At 52.0% G+C, this 23,657-nt stretch overlaps 2 protein-coding genes across 5 annotated transcripts; one reads left to right on the top strand and one right to left on the bottom strand.

Annotated features, from left to right (window-relative positions):
* Nucleotides 1-12,982: 12,982 nt before the first annotated feature.
* Rpl29 (ribosomal protein L29) lies at nucleotides 12,983-14,972 on the top strand. The gene is made up of 4 exons (XM_052187431.1): nucleotides 12,983-13,070; nucleotides 13,451-13,495; nucleotides 13,769-13,833; nucleotides 14,493-14,972. Exons 2-4 carry the CDS (start codon nucleotides 13,459-13,461, stop codon nucleotides 14,859-14,861), a joined length of 471 nt encoding a protein of 156 aa, XP_052043391.1. The 5' UTR covers nucleotides 12,983-13,070; nucleotides 13,451-13,458; the 3' UTR covers nucleotides 14,862-14,972.
* Nucleotides 14,973-16,831: 1,859 nt separating this feature from the next.
* On the bottom strand, nucleotides 16,832-22,503 carry Acy1 (aminoacylase 1). 4 transcript variants are annotated; one of them, XM_052187405.1, is made up of 15 exons: nucleotides 22,187-22,503; nucleotides 21,680-21,788; nucleotides 20,972-21,036; nucleotides 20,777-20,881; nucleotides 20,227-20,321; nucleotides 19,881-19,957; nucleotides 19,695-19,784; nucleotides 19,550-19,606; nucleotides 19,117-19,190; nucleotides 18,986-19,035; nucleotides 18,715-18,859; nucleotides 18,563-18,631; nucleotides 17,446-17,525; nucleotides 17,177-17,237; nucleotides 16,832-17,092 (listed from the first exon to the last, which is right to left on the bottom strand). In XM_052187405.1, the coding sequence occupies exons 2-15, from the start codon at nucleotides 21,771-21,773 to the stop codon at nucleotides 16,928-16,930; spliced, it is 1,227 nt and encodes a 408-aa protein (XP_052043365.1). In that variant the 5' UTR covers nucleotides 21,774-21,788; nucleotides 22,187-22,503; the 3' UTR covers nucleotides 16,832-16,927. The 4 variants fall into 4 exon arrangements, with proteins under 4 accessions (XP_052043365.1, XP_052043364.1, XP_052043366.1 ...); XM_052187404.1 differs by having other exon boundaries at nucleotides 21,680-21,784; XM_052187406.1 differs by having other exon boundaries at nucleotides 22,361-22,503.
* Nucleotides 22,504-23,657: the final 1,154 nt, after the last annotated feature.

Genomic DNA, 23,657 nt, shown 5'->3' with positions numbered 1-23,657 from the left:
CTTAACCGCTGATCCATCTCTCCAGCCCTGGACCACTCTTTAACCTCTCCTCCTCGAGATCCTAGTGATGACATGAGCCCCCCCTCCTCCCCGAAAAACCCAAGATAATCTCCCTATTTTGACTCCAGATAATTAGCACCCCACGTCCCATCTGCTGCCCTAGCTCCCTTTGCTGTGTAACGACTGTGGGTGCTGGGGATTAGGCCGTCTTTGGGGAGCCATCATCCTGCCACTCGCAGATGTCAGCTGTATGGCTGTGCGGAGGCTGGGCTGAAGGATAGATGGCATGGTGGATGCTCGCCAGACCTGTGCCCGCAGGGCGGATGAGCAGCAAGCAGCTTGAGACGGAGAACAAGTCTCAATAAGTCCTCCGGACCCTGTTTTCTGTTCAAACCACTAGAGGCCTACCTAGGCAGGCAGAAGGAACTTTACCAGGCCCTGCGCTTTATCCATTGCATTTTATCTTCCCATCAGACACTGGCACCCCAGACACAGGGTTCCAGTCCACCTACCAGCCTGGCGCTCTAAGCTGTATCTGGACCTATTCAGAGTGAGTGCATGAGAGAGTAACTCCTTGGGACATTCAGCTAGAGTCGGCCATCCAGTATTTATTGGGTTTGAGAAAGAGGCCCAAAGAACTGAGCACTTGATTCCCAGTTGGTGGCACTGTTGAGGGGAGAAGGGGAGAGTTCTCAGCCTTTGAGAGTTCATAGCCTGACCCTATGGGTGAAGATGTGACAGCTCAGGTTCCTGCTCCTGCCACTGTGCCTACGACTTGCATCCAGGCCTCACCACCATGACGGATTCTTATCCCTCTGGAATTGTAAGCCCCCAACCGCTTCCTTCTGCACATTGTCTCAGCCACAGCATTGCATCCCAGTAACAGAAAAGCAACTAACCAGGTGGTGGCGGTACACGGCTTTAATCCCAGCCCTCGGGAGGCAGGCAGATCTCCGAACTGGATGGAGGCCAGCCTTGCCTACAAAAATGAGTTCCAGGACAGCTGGGGCTATTAGAAAGAGAAACTGTCTCAGAAAACAGACAGACAGACAGACAGACAGACAGACAGAAAAGTAACTAATTGCAACAACTAAAGGTAAGGTCTGGAGTTGGGCCTCCTTGGGAACATGAAGGAATGTGTATGAGCTCAGTCCTCAGAACCAACACACTTGTGTGGGACTTTGTACTCAGGCGAAGGAGGCCAGCTAACTACTGTCTACCCCTTGTTTATCTGTTTCAATGTAACAGGATTGACATAACAACACCTGCAAGGGGCAAGGAATAACTGTAAGGAACATGTGTGACCTACCCCAGACCTAAATAAAGACATGAACCCACTTCGCCAGTGCGCCTGCTCCCTGAGGCCTGGGACTGGCTCTGTCCTCCTCACACTCATGTCTCCCCATCATGAAGGGTGCTTGGCGCCTGTGGCCCCTGCTAGGCATCTCTGGGCGGAAGCTTCCTGGTGTGCCTCCTTCACTCAACCCTGCTTCTTCCCCCGGAGTGTCACAAATAGCCGATTGTCACTTCCTGGCCTCATAACAGTTCTATCATGTTGATATCAAACCCCCAAACTGTATTGTTTAGTTTCGTTTGGGGCTTTGAACTGAATGTAACTAACCCCTTACATGCCGGTCGGTGGTAGCACACACCTTTAATCCCAGCACATGGGAGGCAGAGGCAGATGGATTTCTGAGTTCAAAGCCAGCCTGGTCTATAGAGTGAGTCCCAGGACAGCCAAGGCTATACAGAGAAACCCTGTCTCGAAAATACAAAAAAAACAAAAAAAAAAAAAGTGTTAACTAACCCCTTACAATTCGCTTGCCTCATTCCCATTGATATGGTCTAGAAGCTGGGCGGTGGTGGCGGTGGTGGTGGTGGCGGTGGTGGTGGTGGTGGTGGTGGTGGTGGTGGTGGTGGTGGTGGTGGTGGTACATGCCTTTAATCCCAGCACTCTGGACTCAGACAGGCAGATCTCTTTGAGTTCAGGGCCAGCCTGTTCTACAGATGGATGGATTGAGTTCCGGGACAGCCAGGACTACACAGAGAAACCCTATCTGGGGAAAAAAAATGTTTAGGATCTACGGCTTCGCTCCTGCGGCTAGGGGAGCTGCAGTTGATTTCTGAATTCTGTTGCTGCTATTCCTGGAGTTCCTAGTTTCTGCTTAGGAACAGAGCTGCTAAAAATGTCCCCAGAGCTGGGATGGGTTCTTGTTCTTAGAGGGATCACTGGTCTCGTTCCCAGGCAGGTAGATACACAGTTTCTCTTCCTTTCCCTGGACCACTCGCGAGCATCAACAGGTACTACTAAGCCACCGGGCCTTTGTAAACTCAAGACAGCCAAGGGTGAGTCCTGGGGATGGGGTGGGGCTGAGGGGTTGGAGGCACAGATGCAGGGAACATCTCACAGCAGAGCCCATGTGCTCCGCCCCAGCCCTCCACAGACACATCAGATGCTGCTGGCTGAATTTTTAGAACAGGAAGTGAGAGTAAAAGGAGGCCGGATGCCAGGTGGTGCCAGCTTCAGATGTCCAGCCGTCAGGTTAGATGAGTCCCTCCTCATAGCGTCAGTGTCTTTGTGAAGGGAGGACAGAAAACCTCAGTATTATCTCCTCAGGGACATTAGGGAGCACCAGAGGATACTCAGTGGAGGCCAGTCAGGATGTTGGTTTCCCTGCTCCTGCCTCAACTTCTTCATTCCAGTCTACCCTGAAGTGCTTCAGTGACCACTCCCCTTTCCAGATGACTGCCATATCGCCTTCTTGCTGAGAGGCCTTGGGTTTGCCTTCCGGCCAGTTGTGTTCCTTCTCCCTGATGTGTCCCAGTGGTATATGGAGCTGGGAATGGCTCTGATAACAACACTGCAGGTAGAACAGTCTCAGTACCCACCATGCCCCAGCCTCCAGCCACCACTGTCTATCCTCCAACAAACCCGCGGGTTCCCCTCCCCATGCTCCCCACTAAGCCTCCTCTATCTGGAGGACTCCAGGTCTGACACTGCCCCACTGTGCTCTGAAGAGTGGCGGTCACAGGATAGCCCCTTCAGCTGGCAGAAGAGCCTGCCGTACTATAGATAGGTGAGACATGGCCATGGAGTCTGGCGACTGGTTTCATAGTCGCATCTAATTTTCAGACGGAGATGCTGGGTTCAGAGTCTCACACAAGGAACAAGAGGTCCTGATGCAGGCCTCTGCCTGAAGCGTGGTAGGCCTGCATTCCGGGCAAAATGCCAGAGTGCATGGGTGGGTGGAGGTGTGCGGCGCTCTTGTCCAAACAGACTATGCTGTTGCAAAGAACCCCCCATGCCACATCTCAGCCTGGCCACTCACCCCAATACAAAGGAGCAGGGGTGACAGCTACCTGCCTCCAGCCCTGCTCCAGAAGCCCTGCCCTTGAGGCATAGACCTGGAGACTAGCGAGAAATGAGAAGGGACCAAGCTCCGTTCTGCAGACTGCACCCTTTCCCACCTGCCAGCACGCATGCACTCTTCTCGGCTTCCTTTCAGGGAACCCCCTCCTGGCTGCTGCCACATTCCCTCCAATGCCGCCCCCGCACCCCCCAGGCCCCTCCTCTGCGCCAGGGTGGGAGCCGCAGCGATTCAAGTTATTTTTAGCCAAACTGCCTCCTCCAGGAGATTCAAGTCAAGGGGAAGCCGCCCCCGCGCCTCCAGGAGCTGCCTGCGGAAAGCGACCGATTAAAACCAGTGCTGTGCCGGCTGGGTGCCAGGCCGGAGCAGGCAGTGAGACAGTCCTCTCCCGCGCTGGCTCCCAGTGCTGCTGTGCCTTGTTAAGAGTGCCGGGGTCCCCATATGACCTTTATTGCCACCTCCCAGCTTCTGGCCTTCAGCCCAACCCACCGGGCAAGCTCCAGCCTCCACCCCAAGCCTCAGCCTCATCCCAAATCCATTCCAAGCAATGCACCTAGAGGACCTGCAGTCTCTCCTCCCATCAGGGGAGATTTGGGAGGAGGGTAGAGAAGCCTTTATTTTGCCAGTGTGGGTTTCTGCTACATCAATCTATTCATCCATTTGCCCATTTATCCATCCATCCATCCATCCATCCATCCATCCATCCTGTCTTCCATCCTGTCTTTCAGTCTTCCATCTCTTCTTCCCTTCTTTTTCCTCCTCCTTGTCTCTTTCAATAAGGTCTCCTGTAGCCCAGGCTGTATCAAACTTGCTGATGGCCTAGATTCCTGATCTTCCTGTATCTCCTGAGCACTGTGGAGTTATAGGCACCACTACATAGGGCTCAGGTCACCCTTTGTCTTTTGGGTGAACTATCAGACAGGATGAGAAGCTACTGACTCTGGCTGCCAGCCCCTGGTCTCGAAGAGTTACCAAGAGGCAGAGGCCAAAAGAACTGTCAGGCATATGGAGCAGGCAAGTAGTCTGGGGACTAACCAGGGTCAGGGAGCACCCGAGTGCATGAGTCACCGAGTCGGGGCTCTTCAGATCCTTGGAATGAGCTGCTCCTGAGATCTCACCACGACTCCCTATGGTGGGCTCAGGGATTTGCTGCTGGAGAAGGACTCTGGCAATGTGAGTGTGTCTGAGAATGTGGAGAATTCCCTAATGGGACGGAGGGGAGGGGGAGGACATCTTAGGGATGAGGAGGATCTACAACTCCCAGCTGCCACAGTGACCTCTACATGAGAGCCATGCACAGAGAGGGCATCGACTTCCTTCCTCAAACTCTCCACAGAGTTCAAGCCCAGCAGAGTGCCCCAGAATAGTTTGATGGAGAAGAAAAAGCTCAGTTTGCTTTCCCGAACGTCAGTCTTTTTTTTTTTTTTTAAAGATTTATTTACTATATGTGAGTACACTGTAGCTGTCTTCAGACACACCAGAAGAGGGCATCAGATCTCATTACAGATGGTTGAGAGTCACCATGTGGTTGCTGGGATTTGAACTCAGGACCTTTGGAAGAGCAGTCGGCGCTCTTAACCACTGAGCCATCTCTCCAGCCCCCATGAATGTCAGTCTTATCTGCATCGAAGGATAATCAAAAAGTCCCAGTAAGAGTGTAGCATGCAAAGCTTCCCAGAAAACACATACACACACACACACACACCACAATGCCAGCTCTCTAGAGTTTTTCAAAAATGCAGTAACCATTCGAGAAGTCTGGATCAGCTGGGAGGACTGTAGGGAGCACCTGGCCTGTCCACCCTGCCAATGTCCTTTCTCCCTCTGTCTGACTCCACCCGCCTACCTTTTCACAAGAGGGCTCCCAGGCCTCTTCTCCATCTCTGGTGCTCCCTTCTCGTGCTCCCTTTCTGCCCACCCTCCTCACTCTGGATGCTGTGTTCCACAGCCTCCAGCCCCTTGGTGGTGGCAGTAGGGCTTTACCGATCAGACGTGAGTTTGGGACCTGAGCTTTACAAAGACAGCTGTGAATCTGCCAGGTGGCGCCTGAGGGTCCCTGTGTATCTACAGTGTCCCAGGATTTCCCCTGTGTGGAGGGGAGGGGAGAGGCGGGTGGGAAGGGTTGGCAATTCCTGGACAGTTGGTGGAGGGTCCTACCCAGGCCCTCCAGCTAGATGATAAGTATGCTGGGTGGGAGCCCCAGTGCCCACACCACATCCCCCCTTTGAGGGGGCACATGAGGTATTCCGTCTGGGGTATCCCTGCAGATCTCCCAGCCTTCCTGTAGAATCAAGTAGCCTCTAGGACCAGAAGCAGGTTTCTTTCTCCTTTCAACCCATGCTGCCATGGGTGGTGGGTGGCAGGCACCAGGAGCTGATGGGGGCAGGGCAGGCTTTCTGGGGACCCCCAAGGAGGAACCACCAGACACTGCTTTCCCCTGCTGTATTATTGCTTCTGTGGCCTTCCTTGCTTGGCATGCTTCTATCCTTCCTTCCCTGCCTCAGTTTCCCCACCTACCAGCCTGTTGATTTTTTTTTTTAGATTTATTTATGTATATGAGTATACTGTAGTTGTCTTCAAACACACCAGAAGAAAGCATTGGATCCCTTACAGATGGTTGTGAGCCACTGTGCAGTTGCTAGGAATTGAACTCAGGACCTTGGGAAGAACAGCCAGTGCCGTCCATCTTCAAGCCCCTATTTCAGGGATTGGTTTCCTAAATGTGGCAAGGGAGGCTCCCAGGTCACAGCCTCAGGCTCCTGGGAGAGGGTGGGAGCTCAGAGAGTGGACGCCTGAAGTCTTTGGGCAGTGATAGTCCCGGCATCCATTCAGAGGGATTCCTTGAAAGGTCATGTCATCCTGCCCTCTCTCCTCTTCCAAGAGCCTTCCAGACGATCCCCAGGGAGGGGCAGTCCTGGGGGGCAATCAGAGCTTTAACCCCAGGCCTGCATGGTGAGCAGAGTCCTCCCTCCCCTACACCCCCACCCTCTTTAGCCAGGGCTGGGAGGGGGGGGAAGATGTGAGGGGAATCCAGGCAAGAAGGGGTTACGGGAGAAAGGGGAACTGGAAGGGGGTTGTGGTTGCCAAGGCAACGGCACTGCTGGGGCCAGTGGAGGCTGCTGGGGAGGGAAAGGAGAGGGGTGTCCCTCTCAGCTCGCAGCTTCATTCTTCCTGTTCTGACGCTCGCTCTTTGTTTAAAAAAAAAAAAAGAGTCGCCTTACCCTCCTTTTGTGTCTGGAGGTGGGAGACGGGGCCACTCTGGGGTCTGCCCTGCCTCGCTGAGCTCACCTAGTCCATCCCCTCCCTCACCCCCTGCCCTCCTGTCTGCTCAGTTTCTAACTCTGAGCTTGGTTCTCACCTGCCAGCCTGTCTTCCCGAAGCAACAACAGGGCCCTGACCTCAGCTGGTAGGAGCCTGTCCCTCCTCCCAGGGACACACATAACACACACCTCCTTCATGGGCCCGCTGAAGGTTGCAAAGGGGGTCTGAGTAGAAAAGACACCGCTACCCCAGACTCCAGACATTCCAAGTAAATTGTTGGCCGGAGAAGCCAGGGACTTTTATGCCACCTGGATGTCATTGGTATTCTTGCATGGCCTCATGGAAAACAAACCCCAAAATCCTAGTGTGTACCTAGACCATAGTAGCTCTCCTCAGGGCTGTGGGCTCTGCAGAAGCGCCCTGTTTGCCCCAGCTGTGATGTGAGTGACCAGGACATCTCTGCTGACCCCAGCCGCTGTGCTACATCCAGAGCCTGGGTGGCAGAGGACTTTCCTCCTCCTTCAGTGTTGGGTGCTGCAACCTGAGGTTCAGTGAGGGGGATGCCCTTCTAGCCTGTGGAAGTCAGAATTTAACCTAAGTGTTGAAGTCTGTCCCTTTAACCTCCGGAAGCTTCTGCTTTGGGAAACCTGGAAGTGGCCCGGAGAAGCTGTGCCCTGTGGGGCCCAGGGATTGACCTTTTCTTCTCCGGAGAAAGATGCCTCTCTACCACCTTAGGAGTCTTTAGCCCATCTTAAAGTCCAGGGGTTGTATCTGCAGATCTGTCGGGCAGAAAGGAATGAGAGGTGGCTGGCTGGCTGGCTGGCTGGGTGGGTGGCTGCAGTGTCTTCCCAAGGAAGGGAACAGAGCTGCTGTTTGTTGGCCTGCTTGCCTGCTGCAGCTGAACTTCATCTATGGCCCCATACTGCCCCCTTGTGGACAATCTCACATTCCCCACGTGAAATACGTTAGTTCCCAGCTAGGTGCCTAGTAGGCCAATCAGCAACCTGGAAGTTAAAGGTGGTCTCTTAAGACCTAGCAGTGGACTGGGCTACACCTCCCACTTCCACTGGAACTGTCAGAGCCTGAGCCGGGGCAGTGTCTCACACAGCACATCTTTCTCTCCCCCAGGAACTTTGAAAACTTTGAAACTTGGCAGGAAGTAACTTTAAGAGTTGTATTTTTTAACCCTTCGTTCCCTGTTTTGTTTGGCTCCAGTCTCTGACTGTTTGCATATCTCTTGTATTAGGACGCTCACTGCCTCTGAGAGCAGAGAGTGGCTTGGAAACAATGGTGGGGGTGGGATGGGGGTGGGATGGGGGGTAGGGAGGTGGGGTGCGGGGGTCAGGGTCTCTCCTATCCCAAGATAACCTGGATGAAGTCAAGGGTGACCTTGCATTTGTGAAATGTGTACATTTAATTCTTCGACCATGTGTCAGGTCCCCACATACACCCAGTACTGTGAAAGATACTGTTAACATGTCACTCTGCTGAGAGTGGATCCTCTGAGCCTCACACCTAGATTGAGGTGTGGATCTGGGAAGGCTGGGTAGTTTAGAGAGATGGCATGAGGATTGTTCAGTCCGAGTTTGTCTTGGACTTGTTTGTCTCGGACTTGTCTTACCTTGCTTTAAATCCCTCTCTGTCATAGGTCCAAGCTGGAACAAACAGAACCCAGTGCTGCAGAGCTCAGCTTGAAGACTGTAGAGATCAGAGAAAGACAAGAGGGTCTTGTCAAGGACAAGACTTGACTCAGGCTGGAGTCAAGGCCAAAACCGCTTCCTCAAAGGTAGTGCGGGGTGTGATATTATATTCCTTAAAATCCCAGCCCTTGGGAGGCAGAGGCAGGGCTGTCTCTGGGAGTTCAGGGCCAGTCTAGTCTAAATACTGAGTTCAAAGCCAGCTGGGGCTGCATAGAGAGACCCAGTCTCAAACAGGAAAACAAAAACAAGCAAACAAAAAAGAAAACCACAGAAGACACAAACAGAATGTAAGGACCCTGGAGGAAGGGCGGCGCTCATCACTGCTGGCTTTGTGCCTGATGCTCCTTCAGTATTTGGTATTGCTTATTCACTGCTTCTCAGAACAATTTATCAATCATTCGATTGATTGATTGATTGATTGATTGAACTTGAGATAGAGTTTCTCTGTGTAGCCATGGATGTCCTGGAACTCACTCTGTAGACCAGGGTGGTCTTGAACTCAGAGATCCGCCTGCCTCTGCCTCCTAAGTGCTGGGATTGTGTGCCACCACTGCCCGGCTATCAATGTATTTATGTATTGTAAAGCTAAGGATAGAACTCAGGGCCCTGCATGGTCTAGGCCAGTGCTCTGCCACTAACCTACACCACACACTCCAGAATTGCCATTCGCATGACTGGTACCTCGCAGGAGTCAAAAGCAGTCACGGAAGTCCCCTGGAACTGGAATTACTGGCTGTCACCTGGGTGCTGGGAACCAGGTTCTCTGCAAGAGTGGCAGGTTCTCTCTTTATCAAAGATGTGGACACATTGTGACAAGTTGTAACTTACATAATGACAAAAGGGTTCCCAGTAACTTGTCCCTAATGAAGAAGATACACAGGAGTAGAACATGGAAAGAATAAACTGTTGGGAGAAAGAAAACTATTCTTGGGCCATGGCTGGCCTTAACACACATCATACCTTGAAAATTATGGTCAGGCTGGACAGACAGATCAATGGTTAAAAGCCCTGGCTGCTCTTCCAGAAGACCTAAGTTTGGTTCCTATCACCCATGTGACTGCTCACACCCATCTTTAACTCCAGTTCCAGGGGATCCAGTGCCATCTTCTGATGTCCCTGAGCACCAGGTGTTGGGATTTAAGGTGTGTACCCCCACACCTGCATAAATAAAACTTTTTTTAAAAAAAGAAAGAAAAGATGTGGCTGGCTGGTAGCTCCAGGTCATGGACCCCTCTGACAGGTCTGTCTCGTTGAGTTATAGTCAGAGAAAGGTCTTCATTCTCTGCCTTCTTAGGCTGGTGGCTAACCTTTCTTCTAGGGCTCTTCCTAGGGTCCCTTCCTGTCAGTGCCCAGCACGACTGCATAGACAACTGCCACCTTCGAATTTGCCTCTCCATAAACTGTGGCTTTTCCATACTGTTCATTCTACTACTGTCAATTTTTTAAAAAATTGTTCTTTATTTTTATTTTGTATGCATGTGTGTCTGAGGGCGTGGGATCCCCTGGAACTGGAGTTACAAACAGTTGTGATCTGCCATGCAGGTGCTGGGAATTGAACCTGGGTCCTCCAGAAGAACAGTTGGTGCTCTTACCTGGCTGAGCCACCTCTCCAGCTGGAGATGAGCGTGAGTGCATGTGTGGAGGTCAGAGTATAATTTGGGGGAGTTGGTTGTCTCCTTTGAACTCAGGTCATTGGGCTTGTGCTGAGGGTTTTACCTGCCCGTCTGAGCCTGGTCTCTTTAAAGTCATCACAATTCCCTGTGTTAAACTCCACCAAAACCAGTTACCTTCCATCCATCCATTCCAACCTCTGGCCTCACCAATCCTGCAGTTCCGGTTTGTGCTGGCTGTTTCTGAGTTCTTTCTTTCTTTCTTTCTTTCTTTCTTTCTTTCTTTCTTTCTTTCTTTCTTTCTTCCTTCCTTCCTTCCTTCCTTCCTTTCTTTCTTTCTTTCTTTCTTTCTTTCATTTTTTTGTTTGTTTTTGGTTTTTCGAGACAGGGTTTCTCTGTGCAGCAGCCCTGGCTGTCCTGGAACTCACTCTGTAGACCAGGCTGGCCTTGAACTCATAAATCCGCCTGCCTCTGCCTCCCAAGTGCTGGCATTAAGGGTGTGTGCCACCACCGCCCAGCTTGTTTCTGAGTTCTTGATGTCCTATTTGAAGAATTAAAGCATAAGAACTGCTGGTTACTACCGAGAGTAGTAGAAGTACTACCCAGATTTGTAGGCCCCAGAGTAGGAGAAGTTGGTTGTTAGAGGTAGGGTAGTGTATAGGTGCTTTTTTTTTTTTTTTGGATTTTTTTGTTGTTGTTTTTTTGTTTGTTTGTTTGTTTGTTTGAGACAGGGTTTCTCTGTGTAGCCCTGGCTGTCCTAAAACTCACTCTGTAGACCAGGCTGGCCTCAAACTCAGAAATCTGCCTACCTCTGCCTCCCAGAGTGCTGGGATTACAAGCGTGCACCACCACGGCCAGGCTGCTTTTTTTTTTTTTTTTTTTTTTTTTTTAAGATTTATTTATTTATATGAATACACCATAGCTGTCTTCAGACACACCAGAAGAGGGCATCACATCCCCCGTTACAGATGGCTGTGAGCCACCATGTGGTTGCTGGGAATTGAACTCAGGACCTTAGGAAGAGCAGTCAGTGAGTGCTCTTAACCACTGAGCCATCTCTCCAGCTCCTCAAGTGCTGGAATTAAAGGTGTGTGCCATCACTGCCCAGTTTAGGTGCTTCTTTTTAAATACTGATTAAACAAACAAACAAACAAACAAAGGGGCTGGACTTACTGGTGCACACCTTTAATTCCAACACTCAGAGGCAGAGGCAGACAGATCTCTTGAGTTCGAGGCCACCCTGGTCTACAGAGTGAATTCCAGGACTATGCAGAGAAACCCTGTCTTGGTAAATCAAACCAACCAAACAAGCAAACAAAACTGTTGATGGATGGATGGATGGTACTTACCTTTGATCCCAGCACTAGGTAGGTAGACAGAGGTGGATTTCTTGTGAATTTGAAGCCAGCCTGTTTTACATAATGAGTTCCAGGCATCCAGAACTACCTAGAGAGACTCTGTTTAAAGAAAAAAAAATTAGTAAGAAGAGATAGAAGCGGTGGTGGTGCAAGCCTGTAATCCCAGCACTCTGGGAGGCAGAGGCAGGCAGATTTCTGAGTTTGAGGCCAGCCTGGTCTACAGAGTGAGTTCCAGGACAGCCAGGGCTACACAGAGAAACCCTGTCTGGAAAAAATACAAAAGAAAAAAAAAAAGCCTAAAAAAAAAAAGGGCTGGAGAGATGACTGCTCTTCCAAAGGTCCTGAGTTCAATTCCCAGCAACCACACAGTGGCTCACAGCCATCCATAAGGGGATCTGACGCCCTCTTCTGGTGTGTCTGAAGACAGCTACAGTGTACTCACATATAATGAATAAATACATCTTAAAAAAAAAAAGTTAGTTGGACAGATGGCTTGGTAGCTAAGAGCACTCAGTGCTCTTCCAGAGGACCCATGTTCAATTCCCAGCACCCACATGCAGCTACGACCATGTGTAACTCCAGTCACAGAGGATCCAGGATCTTCCATTGGCTTCCCTGGGAGCCAGGCATGCACATGGTACAGACATATGTTCTGGCAAAGCACTCATATATGTAAACAAAAAATGTTAAATAGATGAAAGAGGGACCCCCAGCCTCACTGCTACATCGGGTGTGAACTGTTGGGCAAGGAAGCAGAGGGCAACTGAGTTGCTGGGAAGTACTGCTTACCCGATTTAGATCTTGCCCTCTCTCTGCCTGTCTCTGGTACAGAGATTAAATTTAGGGCTTTCTGCGTATTAAACATGTACCATGCTCCCACACAGCTAATTACCACTATAATCTGCCCAGAATTATTATTATTGTTGTTGTTGTTATTATTGTTATTATTATTATTAATTGGTTTTTTTGAGACAGGGTTTCTCTGTGTAGCCCTGGCTGTCCTAGAACTCACTCTGTAGACCAGGCTGGCCTCGAACTCAGAAATCCACCTGCTTCTGCCTCCCAAGTGCTAGGATTAAAGGTATGCACAACCACTGCCCGGCAAAATTAATTTTTTGATCGATTAATTAATATTTGGTTTTTGAGACAGGGTTACTCAGTGTAGCCAGCCCTGGCTGTCCTGAACTCGATTTGTAGAGCAGGCTGGCCTTGAACTCACAGAGATCCACATGCTTATAGTTCTTTAGTGCTGGGATTAAAGGTGTCCACCACCACTTCTGGCTTTTAGATTCTTAGAGTCGCAATTTTTCTGAGCCTGTATGTGGGTGTATACAGCAGAGGACAACTGTCAGGAGTCTATCCTATCCTATCCTTCCACAACTGGATCCGCGGTTTGAATTTATGCTTGAGCTACAATCATTCTTACCCACTGAGCTATCTGCCCAACACACTGTTTTTGCAGTTAAGAGACAGGGTATTGTGCTGCCCGACCTGAGGACGGGCTACAGAGCAAGAAAGACCACGGTCAAAAATAGGAGGGAGGAGTTAAGCAAAGAAAGAAATCTGTGACGCTAAAGAGGGCGGGGCAAGGCTCTAACCACTCCCCTGTCTTAGCGTCAGCCCTTTCCAGCCTTGGAACCTTTATGCTCTGCTAGCAGTAAGGGAAGCTTTTCCGTAGGACCTTCCGGTGGCGTCGGCCCTATTTCCCGTGTTGCACTGCGGGCCTTTCTCTTTCTCTTCCGGTCCCAGGCGCTGCGGGAGCGGCGGGTTACCGTGAGTGTTGGCCTTACGGATCCGATGCCATCCGTGACTATAGGGCAGCGGCGGGTCGCGGGGCATGCGACGCGGGTTGCAGATGGGACGGGGCGGGCAGCTGCTTGGCTATGAGGCGTAGAGACTGCGGGGCGAGGGTGGTGCCCGGCCGTCCTCAGGGAATGGATGGAGGGGAAAGCCGCCCCCTAGGGCGGGCAAACTTAGTTTCAGTTGCTCGCATTTGAGAAATAGGGTCGCGGTTTTTGAGTACGACCAGACTGGTGGATGTCGTAAATCGAGAGCGTCTGCTGCAGCCCTTTCTGGCATGTTCTACCCTTTCGGGGCGGCAGAGGTGTCCCAGTCTGGGGAACCTCAGAACTGATCTCATGTCTTTCCTGCAGGTGCAGACATGGCCAAGTCCAAGAACCACACCACACACAATCAATGTAAGTACCGTGGGCTCTAGCTGGTGCCTGTACCCTAGCAAGGATTGGTTGGGGGGTTGTTAGACCAGAGCTGAAGGGAGGACAGGTCTTCCTTCAGGTGAGCCTGTGTTTGTGTGTTTACCTACTTCTGAGATTATAAATCTGGGAGCCAGGAACCCACTTAAGCCCACAGTACTTTGCACTCGGTCCAAGGACTATGCCAACTGTAATGTTAGGTGGTCTTATTAGAAGATACCTCGGTTTTTGATCTGTAAATTATTTGTTACCCTACAGCCCGCAAATGGCACAGAAATGGCATCAAGAAACCCCGGTCACAAAGATATGAATCTCTTAAGGGGGTAAGTGAATACATTGGATCTTAAATATCCCTGGGCTCTAGGTCCACAATCTAGGGCTTGTTGTAAATTATGTTTCAGAGAGAGAGAGAGAGAGAGTGTGTGTGTGAGTGATTTACTAGGGAGTGCTGGGATTAAAGATGTTGCCCAGCTCCTCTGGTGACTCTTATAATGGTTTCCCAGTACGTTGTGTTTTTCCCTCCTTTGCAAGACTCACAGAAAAGCTGACCTTGATCTTCCCAGTCAGTCCCTGGTGTAACGTGCTCCTAAGAACAGAACTGTTCTCTTGCTCAGTCTTGAGGGAGGGAGCCTGTTGGGTACCTTATGGTCTGTTTCTAAACCATTTAGTTCTGTACATTTGATTGCACCCAGTATTAAACTGGGGATAACTGGGCCTGCCCTACAGCTCTGCAACCTTGCTCTCTGATGTGAATCTGATGGATCAGGCTTGGTATCTGACCTTCTCAGCTGAGGGAGGGTGGGAGGGTGGCCCTAGGGGAGTCTCAGGAAACAGCTGGATTTCGGGAAGTTCACACCCTCTGACCTTTTTGTAGCTAAGGTTAACTTAATGCTGTTTTCCCAGTATCTTCGCAGATAAAGGCTTGAGGAAATGAACTGGACCCTTATGTACTTACTACCTCAGATATTTTTCTCTTTTCCAGGTCGACCCCAAGTTCCTGAGGAACATGCGCTTTGCCAAGAAGCACAACAAGAAAGGCCTGAAGAAGATGCAGGCCAACAATGCAAAGGCAATGAGTGCGCGTGCAGAAGCCATCAAGGCCCTGGTGAAGCCTCAGACCGTTAAACCCAAGATGCCAAAGGGCCCCAGCCGCAAACTCATCCGCCTGGCTTTCATCGCTCACCCCAAGCTTGGGAAGCGGATTCGAAGCTACATGGCCAAGGGGCGTAGGCTCTGCCAGCCAAAGCCCAAGGTTCAAACCAAGGCAGATGCCAAAGCTCCAGCTAAGGCCCAGGCGTCAGCTCCAGCCCAGGCTCCCAAAGGTGCCCAGGCCCCAGTGAAGGCCCCATAGAAAAGGCGCCTACCAGTGCAAAGACAGATGGACTGCTGTGACACCTACCCACACGCTGTTTGCAGATGACCAGGGTCCTATGCTGTTTTTACAAATAAATTTGAGGCTAGATCTGTTGGCTTGTGTCTGTTGTCATGGGATGGGAGTGGAGTTGCTGCCTTCTGGTGTGGAGCAAGAGTTCAGCCTTGGATGAAAGGGGTCGCAGCTATGAGAAAAATGTCCTGTGGGAGACCTGAGGTAGGATCCTGAACTCCAAGAGAGGAGCTCAGTAATCAGTGGTTGGCACCTCAGGGAGCTGAGGCATTAGCCTGCTCTACTTGGTAAGCTGAGGGAACAGAAGGGCCCTGCTTTAGCTATGCTCTGGTCTGACAGGACTGCACCTGGGAAGGAGGGTGATACCACCTTATCACCCTGGTTGAATGCCATGGTTCTAGGTGGGGTGCACACAGGCATACATACACACCTTTAAGATCTTTTCTCATGTTCTGGGTGAAGGTCAGGACAACTTGTGAACTGTCCTGGGCAATCAGACTTACTTGGCAAGTGCTTACATACTGAGCCACTGCCAATCTCAGGCCTTGCATTGGCCCAGGCTGGCATCAAACCGAGAGCTGTATGGGTGCGGTCGTGCTCCTGTTGGCGTGTAGGTTAAAGGACAGCTGGGATCAGGGTCAGGGCTCATGATTAGGTTTAGCAGCGAGGGTTTTTATCCACTGAACCCACCAGGCAGCCCCGGTCTTGACATGTGGTGTAGCCATCCAGGGTGCAAAGATTTCATCTGTGAACCAACATTTCCAGGTTCTGGTAAGGTCTTAGTCTTCAGAGCAAATCATTAAATGACTAGTGTTTTCTGGGGTATTCTGTAGAACAGAATGGAACCTTCCCTGAGTACAAGTAACCTTCAGGACTAGCCTTAACCCAGCCCTGGACCCTTTGGTGACTCAAAGGGATGCTATGCCACAGGTTTAAGCCACAATGGTGGCTCTGAGGCCTGTGCTAGTGGTATTCTTGCTACCCCTACGTATTAAAACTGATCACGGCCAGGCAGTGGTGGCGCACACCTTTAATCCCAGCACTTGGGAGGCAGAAGCAGTTGGATTTCTGAGTTCTAGGCCAACCTGGTACAGAGTGAGTTCCAGGACAGCCAAGGCTACACAGAAACCCTGTCTCCAAAAACAAAACAAAACTGATCACAGGGCTCCGGAGGGCAGGAGAGGCAGCCTTGCCGCTGTGAGGAAAATAGTCCCTTGAGGGGGCTCTGCTCTGGGGGAGCCAAAGCTCCAGTCCAGGATGTTAGGACCTTAGTGCAGGGTTCAATGTGTAAGCACTTCAAGGCACTGGCCCTACTATGAGCAGGGGTCATACTAAACACACCCAGTGGCTGCAGGCCAGGATTTGGATATTTCATCTACAACTAAGGTAGACATAAAGCTCTATCTTCCTTGTTCCGTGTTTATGGAATTTAGCTCACGATTCAGTCCCTGGAGCCTGGAACTGATAACGTTGGGGATGGCCTGACCTATTTCTAGAAAAATCAACGCACCACTCACTTCAGACTCGGTTTCATCCACTTGGGATGGGAACAGTATTTTGACCTTGCAGGTCAGAAGTATGCAGGGGCTGGGTGGTGGTGGTGCACACCTTTAATCCCAGCACTTGGGAGGCAGAGGCAGGCGGATTTCTGAGCTCGAGGCTAGCCTGATCTACAGAGTTCCAGGACACAGAAACAGAGACAGAGAAACCCTGTCTCAAAAAAACAAAAACAAAAAAAAGAAGCCTGCTGGGTTTATGACACAGGAACCAGTGGTCCCAGCTGTGCGTAGATGTGTGGTACTACTGAACGATGTGCCGTGCCAAAAGGCACAAAGCAGTTTAGGAGAGTAAGAAAGGTCCCAAAGTCAGGCTCAACCTTCCCATCTGTGAAATGGAGATAAGTCCCCAGAGAAACAAATCTCTACTCCATGATCGTCCAGAGTATAAACACCCCCTCCAACACTGGCTTTATTACTGGACAGGGGCCACATCCTTGGCAGTGGTTGGGCTGAAAGGGTTGGACGGCCTGGGGTTTAGCTTTCACCAGGCAGGGCGGGCACGCTAGCAAGTGCGGAGAGTAGGCGTGTGTATATGTCAACCCCGCGGAGAAACACAGCTTCGTGCAGCCTTTCATTATGGTCATGGAGCAGCACTGGGGTGCGGTTCATGGGCGAGAAGCCCAGAGCTGGGATCCCCACCTGCAGGGGTGACAAAACGCTGTTAGGAGAAAGGCTTCCAGGCTCCCCCGCTGCCAGCCACCGCCCTGTAAGTGGGTAGCTCACTGCTCGGATATAGCGGCTGTCGGTGGCGGCAGGAAAGATCTCTGGCTCCAGAGTGAGGCTCCTGAAGGGAAAGGGTCTGGTAAACGGGGGAGGAAGGCGGGGGGGGGGGGGGGGGGGGGGGCAGGGGGGCGGGGGGGGGCAGGGGGGCGGGGGGGGGGAGGAACAGAGGGGCGCAGGACGGTGGGAAAGCGGGGGTGGGGTGGGGAGGACAGCAGGGAGGAGGAGGCTGTACGATGGGGGCTACGGGAAGAGGGCTGGCCGGGGCTCACATTTCCTTGCAGGCCCCGCTGAAAGCTGCCCACCAGGGATCTGTGTCATCAATGGATGTCATTCGAGGTTCTGTAAACTTCTGGAGAAGGGAGGAGGTGACAAGGACCAGGACATGGGGCTTTGCCTCTCGCACAATGTGCCGTGCTTGGCACAGGGCACACCCACCCACCTACCAGGCTTCCCGGTGGCCAGGACAGCCCCAGGTCCTCTTGCTGGGTCTTTCCTCATTTTCATCGACTTTACTCTATCCTTCAGATCCTAGCCCAAGTGCTGCTCAGGCGCCCTGGGCCTCAGACCGGCGGAGTACATATTCTCTGAATACAAGGTCCTACTTTCCCTGACCACGTGAGTGCATAACCACATCATCATATCATAGTATTTTTCTTTCTTTCCAAACATGGCTTCTCTACATGGCCCTGGCTGTCCTGAAACTCGGTATGTAGACCAGGCTGGCTTCAAATTCACAAGAGATAGGCCTACTTCTGCCTCTCAAGCACTGGGATTAAAAGCATGAGCCACCACACCTTGTCTTTGAATTGCTTTCTAAGACAGGGTCTCAGCTGGCCGCGATCTGGTCCCTCCTCTGACGCACATAGGCATAGGCCGCATTCCTACTTTAGGAGGTGCTGGAGATCAAACCAAAGGCTTCATGCATGCTAGGCAAGTGCTCTACTGCCTGCGCCACACTCCAAATGTCCTATCAAAGGATACTCACATGCTGCAGTGAACACTGGTCAAGACCCCCATTTTATCCCTTACCGTTCAGAACGGTTTCTGCTTACTGGGTAAATAAAACATTTTTTTTTAAATCTCCTTTTTTTTTTTTTGGTTGTTTTGGATTTGGCTTTTTTTCGAGACAGGGTTTCTCTGTATAGCCCTGGCTGTCCTGGAACTCACTCTGTAGACCAGGCTGGCCTCGAACTCGGAAATCCGCCTGCCTCTGCCTCCCAGAGTGCTGGGATTACAGGCATGCGCCACCACCGCCGGGCAAATAAAACATTTTTTATGGCTAAGGAATCAGCCAGATATATGCAGAGGTTCTGCACGAGCCTAGACTTAGTAAGCCCACAGTCCTGTAGCTCTAATGCTCCCTCATCATAGGTCCCAAGTCAATACCTGAACAAACTCAAAGGTGACCCCCTCTCCCGCCTCCTGGCACCAGTTCTGCAGCTGCTTCTCGAAGGCCTGAAGGAAGAGGTATGGGCTGGAACTCTCGGACAGCATGGAGAGCCCAGGCTCTCTCCGTCAAACCTGAGTGGAGGCCGTACCGTCATGTCCACATCTGGTGCCACGCGGAAGTCAAAGCTAGCACTCATAGTGGCAGGGACCACATTAAAGGCCACACCACCTTCCAGCTTAGTCAGGTTCACCGAAGTCACAGCTCCTTCCTTCAGGTGAGGGTTTGCCTGCAGCCTGCGTCGGTTTGGGAGGAAGAGAGGAGGCAAAGAGCAGGCGTTGCAGAGAAAAGAAGGTAGCACAAGTCTTGCGCAGCCTTTCAGAGCCACCCCCTCACCCCACCCCTGCCTCGGCTGCCTTTACCTCTGCATTTCCTTCTCCCGGAACGCCAAGATGGAGCTTATAACCTTATGCTAGGAGAGTATGAGGTGAGGTGTAAGAGCGACCCTGGGCCAGAGCCTCCCGAATGCCCAGACTCCCCAAGGGCCACACACCAGCTTCTCCACTGCTGTATCCTCAATGAAGCGTGAGGCGTGGCCTGGTTTCCCAGTGCTGGTAACCCGCACCCCTGGGAGGAAGAGAGGCATTGGCAATGACACATTCTGAACTCTGAGCCCATGGCCTAGAGCAGGGTCCCAGCAAAAGTTAAGAGCTAGCCCTCAGAAGCCAGGAAGGCAAAAGTCTGGATGCCTCAGATGTGAGCTTCTGAAAGACCCTGTGCTGTGCCAGCCTCTTTCTGGCCGAGGTTGCACCTGGCTAGGAAAGGCCACACTGAGGGGTGAGGTGAAGCCAACCCTTAAGTAGGAGTAAGCAAGTGAAACTGCAGAGCCTGAGAAAGGGTGGCACACAGTGGGACTGGTGGCTTTGGTCAGCTGACCTGGGAGATGGCCATAAAATAGCACCCCTCTCCTCCAAACCCATACTCACACCAAGGACTCCGCTCACTATAAAAGACGGTGAAGGCATCAGTGGGGTTGGCCAGGCCTGAGGGAGAGAGTAGGTAGAGGGTGGAGTGTCTCAGCTTCCCCTTGTAGCTTCCCCACACCTGGGAGAGGCAGGCCAACCTGCTCACCCTCGTCCAGAGCAAAGCCTGCCCGCAGAGCCTGGAACTCAGGCCTCTTCACAAACAACTCCATCCCCTTGTGACCTCCGACCTCCTCGTCTGTAAAAGTGTCAGGGATGGGTAAGACACCTTGAGACACGACACACCTTCCCCTCCACCCCCCCTCACAGATGCCCCTCCCCAAGCCGCTCCTACCAGGCACAAAGGTCATGTGGATGGTTCTGGGGAAGCGGTGGCCCTCGCTCTTCAACCTCCTCACAGCCTCCAGGTACCTAAGGGAGCAGAGGCTTAAGTGTTCAGTGTGTATGTGGAGGAGTCTTATGCCCTAGACACTTCCCTGCCATGAATTTCAGGCACTCCAGAAAACTCCCTGCCCTTTTCCGGGCCGGTTTCTCCATCCATAAACGGTCAGGAGAGCCATTTTTTTTTTTTTTTTTTTTTTTTTTTTGCTTTAGATAGAAAGTCAAGATGATCCATTGGGGTTTTTCAACACTCTTGCTGAATCCAGGCAAGCAGCGGTCTGGGAATGGGGGATACTCACTGGATGCTAACACTCTTCATGTCCTGGGCGCCCCTAGCATAGATGTAGCCCTCGGAATCCTTGAAGGCTTCAAAGGGGTCATGATGCCAATGTTCCTGGGGGCAGAGGTGGGAACAGAGGCCCGCCACAGAATTGAAATAATGAGAGAGAGAGAGAAGGCTAGACACCCCAGCTACCTGATTTCCATGCCCCTGTCTCCTGGCATCACCCCCTCTGTAGCCCAAATCCCTCCTGGACAAAGGCTGGAGCCACGCCCATATGAATGTTAAGAGTTAGTGGCGGGTAAACTGAGCACAGCGGCCTTTAATATCAGCACTAGGGAGGCTGAGGCAGGCGGATCTTTGAGTTTTAGGCTATCCTGGTCTACCCAGTGAGTTCCTGGATAGCCAGAGCTACATAGTGAGACCCTATCTCAGAAAACAAAACAAGACAAAACAAAATAAAATACAACAGGAGTCAGTGGTGAGGTCAGCACCATGGGTCCCCGGGGGAATCCTGAAGTCTACACTGTGTCTGCTCTCCAGGCCTGTACACATCCCTCCATACACACCTTGAAGACAGGTACCACATCTGTGTGGGAGTTTAGCAAGATGGAGGGGAGTGACGGGTTGGTGCCTGGCCAGGTCAGCACAGTGATCACATAGCCAGGCACCACCTGCAGAGTCAGGACAGGAAGCAGTCAGCACCAGGTGACAAGGTGTCCCCAACCCATGGCCCCCCGCCAAGCTCAAGGCCCCAGATTTACCTCTATTTTCTGACAGCTCAGACCCAGCTGGCGGGCTCTCTCCTCAAGGAAGGTGATGGCCCCTCCTGGAGACACAGAGAGCCTTGGCACTGCTTCTGCTGGTACCCACCGGCCCAGGCAGCCCAGAGAGGTACAGTTGCTTTCCCAGCAAAATTTCAAACCTCTTAAGACTATCTGTATCTGTGTCCCTGAGTAACCTGAAGTTCTGGACCCATCAGTGACCCTCGGTGAATGACAGGTGTTATCTTTCTTAATGACAGAGAAATCAGAGATAAAGAGACTCACCTAAAGTCTCTCAGCTTGTAAACCTTACAACAGGTGTTGGACCCATGCACAAAGATTCCTAGCCACTAAGCCAGATTCCCTAAGGGCTGTGGCTGTTGTTATAACTTGGTAGTGTTAGACCAGGGGAGGTTGCCCCAGTCTCCACACACCACTCTGGCCTCTGAGGAGTGAGTTGAAGCCATGCCTTCCTTAAACTAGCCATCAGGAGTACCCATCAGAAGCTGCACAGCATAGGGAAAGGGTGGGTGCAGAGTGGGGACCCGTTGCCTTGGTCAGCTGACCTAGGGGATGGCTACAGGAAGGGAGGCAGCAGAAACAGCAGAGTCGGGTCCGCTGGGTGGCAGGTGTTGAAGGCAGTATACAGCATTAGCATCCTCCCAGCCCTTGCCCCTCGCCACAGGCCCTAAGACCCTGCATTCTCACCATAGTCTGGATTGGGTTGCATGGTGCAGATGCGCAGGTACTGGCGGAAGAGCGTCACGGAGGGGTGCTCAGACTCAGGACCCTTGGTGGTCATGGCGCTGCGTGCTGGCTTGGATAAAGTGAATAGTTAATTACTACTCCCACCCCCCAGAAGTTGGAGCCCCGTGGTCTGTACCTGAACATCTGGCCTTTCCAATGTTGTTCCTCCGGGGAGGAGGATACTTAGGTTTGACTTCCCCATTCCGTGCTAGGCCAGGCACTGGTTGCTTTCTAAACATTTCCTCATTTAATCCTCAAAAGAGTGCCTGGAAGTAAGTTTGATCCTCCGAATGCTCACTTGACACAAGAGAAAGCCGAGGCACAGAGCCAGCTTAATAGGAGAACTTGGTTTGAATGAGACACTGACTTCCTATACCCTCCTCAATATATTTCTCCCAAAGGCCGGGCTTTTATGCCAGAGAGCCGCGTTGCCCCATACTCCTCAACCCTTCCCTAAAGTCCTCCAACCTTGCTCTCTCCAGGAATCAGTCCTGTGCTCTCCTCTCTCTGGGTCGTCTTGAGACTGTGGAATTCAGGGTCCACAGAGGTCGCAATCTCAAAAATCGCCCGGGGCCGCCCACCACGTGGCCAGGGCGGAGTGGAGGGGCGGAGACAGAAAGACTATAAGGGCCGTGCCAGTACCCGCAGCGGAGCGGGCGCCGTCGTCCCTGCCAGGCTCTGCGTGGGGCCTGCGCTGGGTAACTGGAAGCTTAGATCCGGGATCCACCCCCTGGGTCCTCCTCACTGAGGCCAGCTCCGCCCTCCCGACACCCGGCCTTGGAGTCTGGACCGCAAGCCCAGGATGGTCCCGCCCCCAGGGAACCCTCCTCCCCTTGCAGCCTCCGGATAGGGCGAGACAAAAGGGCGGGGCCTGTAGCTAAAAGTCGCCACGGCGGCTTTGGGTACTCATCCGTTCTTTAGGTGTCTGCCTGCAAAGTGCATTCTGTCATCTCTGTCCTCTCTTGCTTCCACTCCTCAGGGAGTCCTCACCCCACCCCCAGATTGCCATACTCCTCCTGCAGTGAGGTTTTGTTTAGTGTCTTCCCTCCCTATTCTGTGAGTTCCAGGACACTGATTAATCCATGGGCTTCTAACCCTGGCCAGGCAGAGAGGGCGGCTGGGCAAGGTGCCGTAACCCTAAAATAAAATATAAGTACCCTGATGGGAGAACGTGTCACTGTGTCCATGAGTTTCTGCTGGCCAAATCTGTGTAAGGGTGGATAGAACCGCATGTGTGACATTATTAGTCTGAGATGGTGTAGGTGCAGGGAACCTTGTACAATCGTGACACCTTTCAGTATGGGAGACGGGGAAAGGGCGTCTTGGCTGACCCTACACTGAACTCTTAAGCTCTTCTGCCTCCAGCTGAGAGAGAAACAGAGACACAACTGTTTCTCTGCCACCAGCAATCAAGCAGTTTGTAACAGTAGCTGCCCACTTGTGCACCTACCTAGCTGTCCTTTGTACTGCCACCAAGTTCTGCCCTCTGTTCCAGAGACTGAGCCAGCTCCGGGAGGGGCAAGGGGCAAGGGGCAGAAGACTTCTGGGTCCAAGGAATCAAGGAGGGGTTCATCCCACCCTTGGGGTTGAAGTCTCTACCTGTGCACCCTAAGTAAGGAAGCAAGCGGGTTTGGTGGTTCAACAGCAGTTCAATCCTCAAACCACTCTCCACCTCTACCTTCAGGTACTCTGCACCTTCATTCAGTGCAGTTGGGAAGTGACCTGTATTCCCCAGGGACCCCAGTGGGACGGAGGCCCCAGTAACTCACCTTCCAGCTCCCTCAGTCCTGTTACCCACATTCAACCCCACAATCACTTCCCTGTTAGATACTGTTCCCATGCCATTTTATAGAGGGGGAAACTGAGGCACAGAGAAGGGAGCACAGAGTATCAACACTTAGACTCCCAGGTGCACCGCCTCCAGCCTCGCAGCACAGAT

This window comes from Apodemus sylvaticus, chromosome 7 (genome assembly GCF_947179515.1).
Source record: "Apodemus sylvaticus chromosome 7, mApoSyl1.1, whole genome shotgun sequence".
Taxonomy (NCBI): domain Eukaryota; kingdom Metazoa; phylum Chordata; class Mammalia; order Rodentia; family Muridae; genus Apodemus; species Apodemus sylvaticus.
This window is presented reverse-complemented; position numbering and strand designations above follow the sequence as displayed.

What these genes read in the sequence shown, in the direction of transcription:
- Acy1 (XM_052187405.1), bottom strand. Translation starts at nt 21,773, where the DNA reads ATGACCACCAAGGGTCCTGAGTCTGAGCACCCCTCCGTGACGCTCTTC. An exon ending in CGGGAGAAGGAAATGCAGAG is followed by an intron (nt 18,860 to 18,985) that starts GTAAAGGCAGCC and finishes AAACCGACGCAG; the next exon opens with GCTGCAGGCAAACCCTCACC. An exon ending in CACCAGATGTGGACATGACG is followed by an intron (nt 18,632 to 18,714) that starts GTACGGCCTCCA and finishes CTCTTCCTTCAG; the next exon opens with GCCTTCGAGAAGCAGCTGCA.
- Rpl29 (XM_052187431.1), top strand. Translation starts at nt 13,459, where the DNA reads ATGGCCAAGTCCAAGAACCACACCACACACAATCAAT. An exon ending in CCACACCACACACAATCAAT is followed by an intron (nt 13,496 to 13,768) that starts GTAAGTACCGTG and finishes GTTACCCTACAG; the next exon opens with CCCGCAAATGGCACAGAAAT. An exon ending in GATATGAATCTCTTAAGGGG is followed by an intron (nt 13,834 to 14,492) that starts GTAAGTGAATAC and finishes TCTCTTTTCCAG; the next exon opens with GTCGACCCCAAGTTCCTGAG.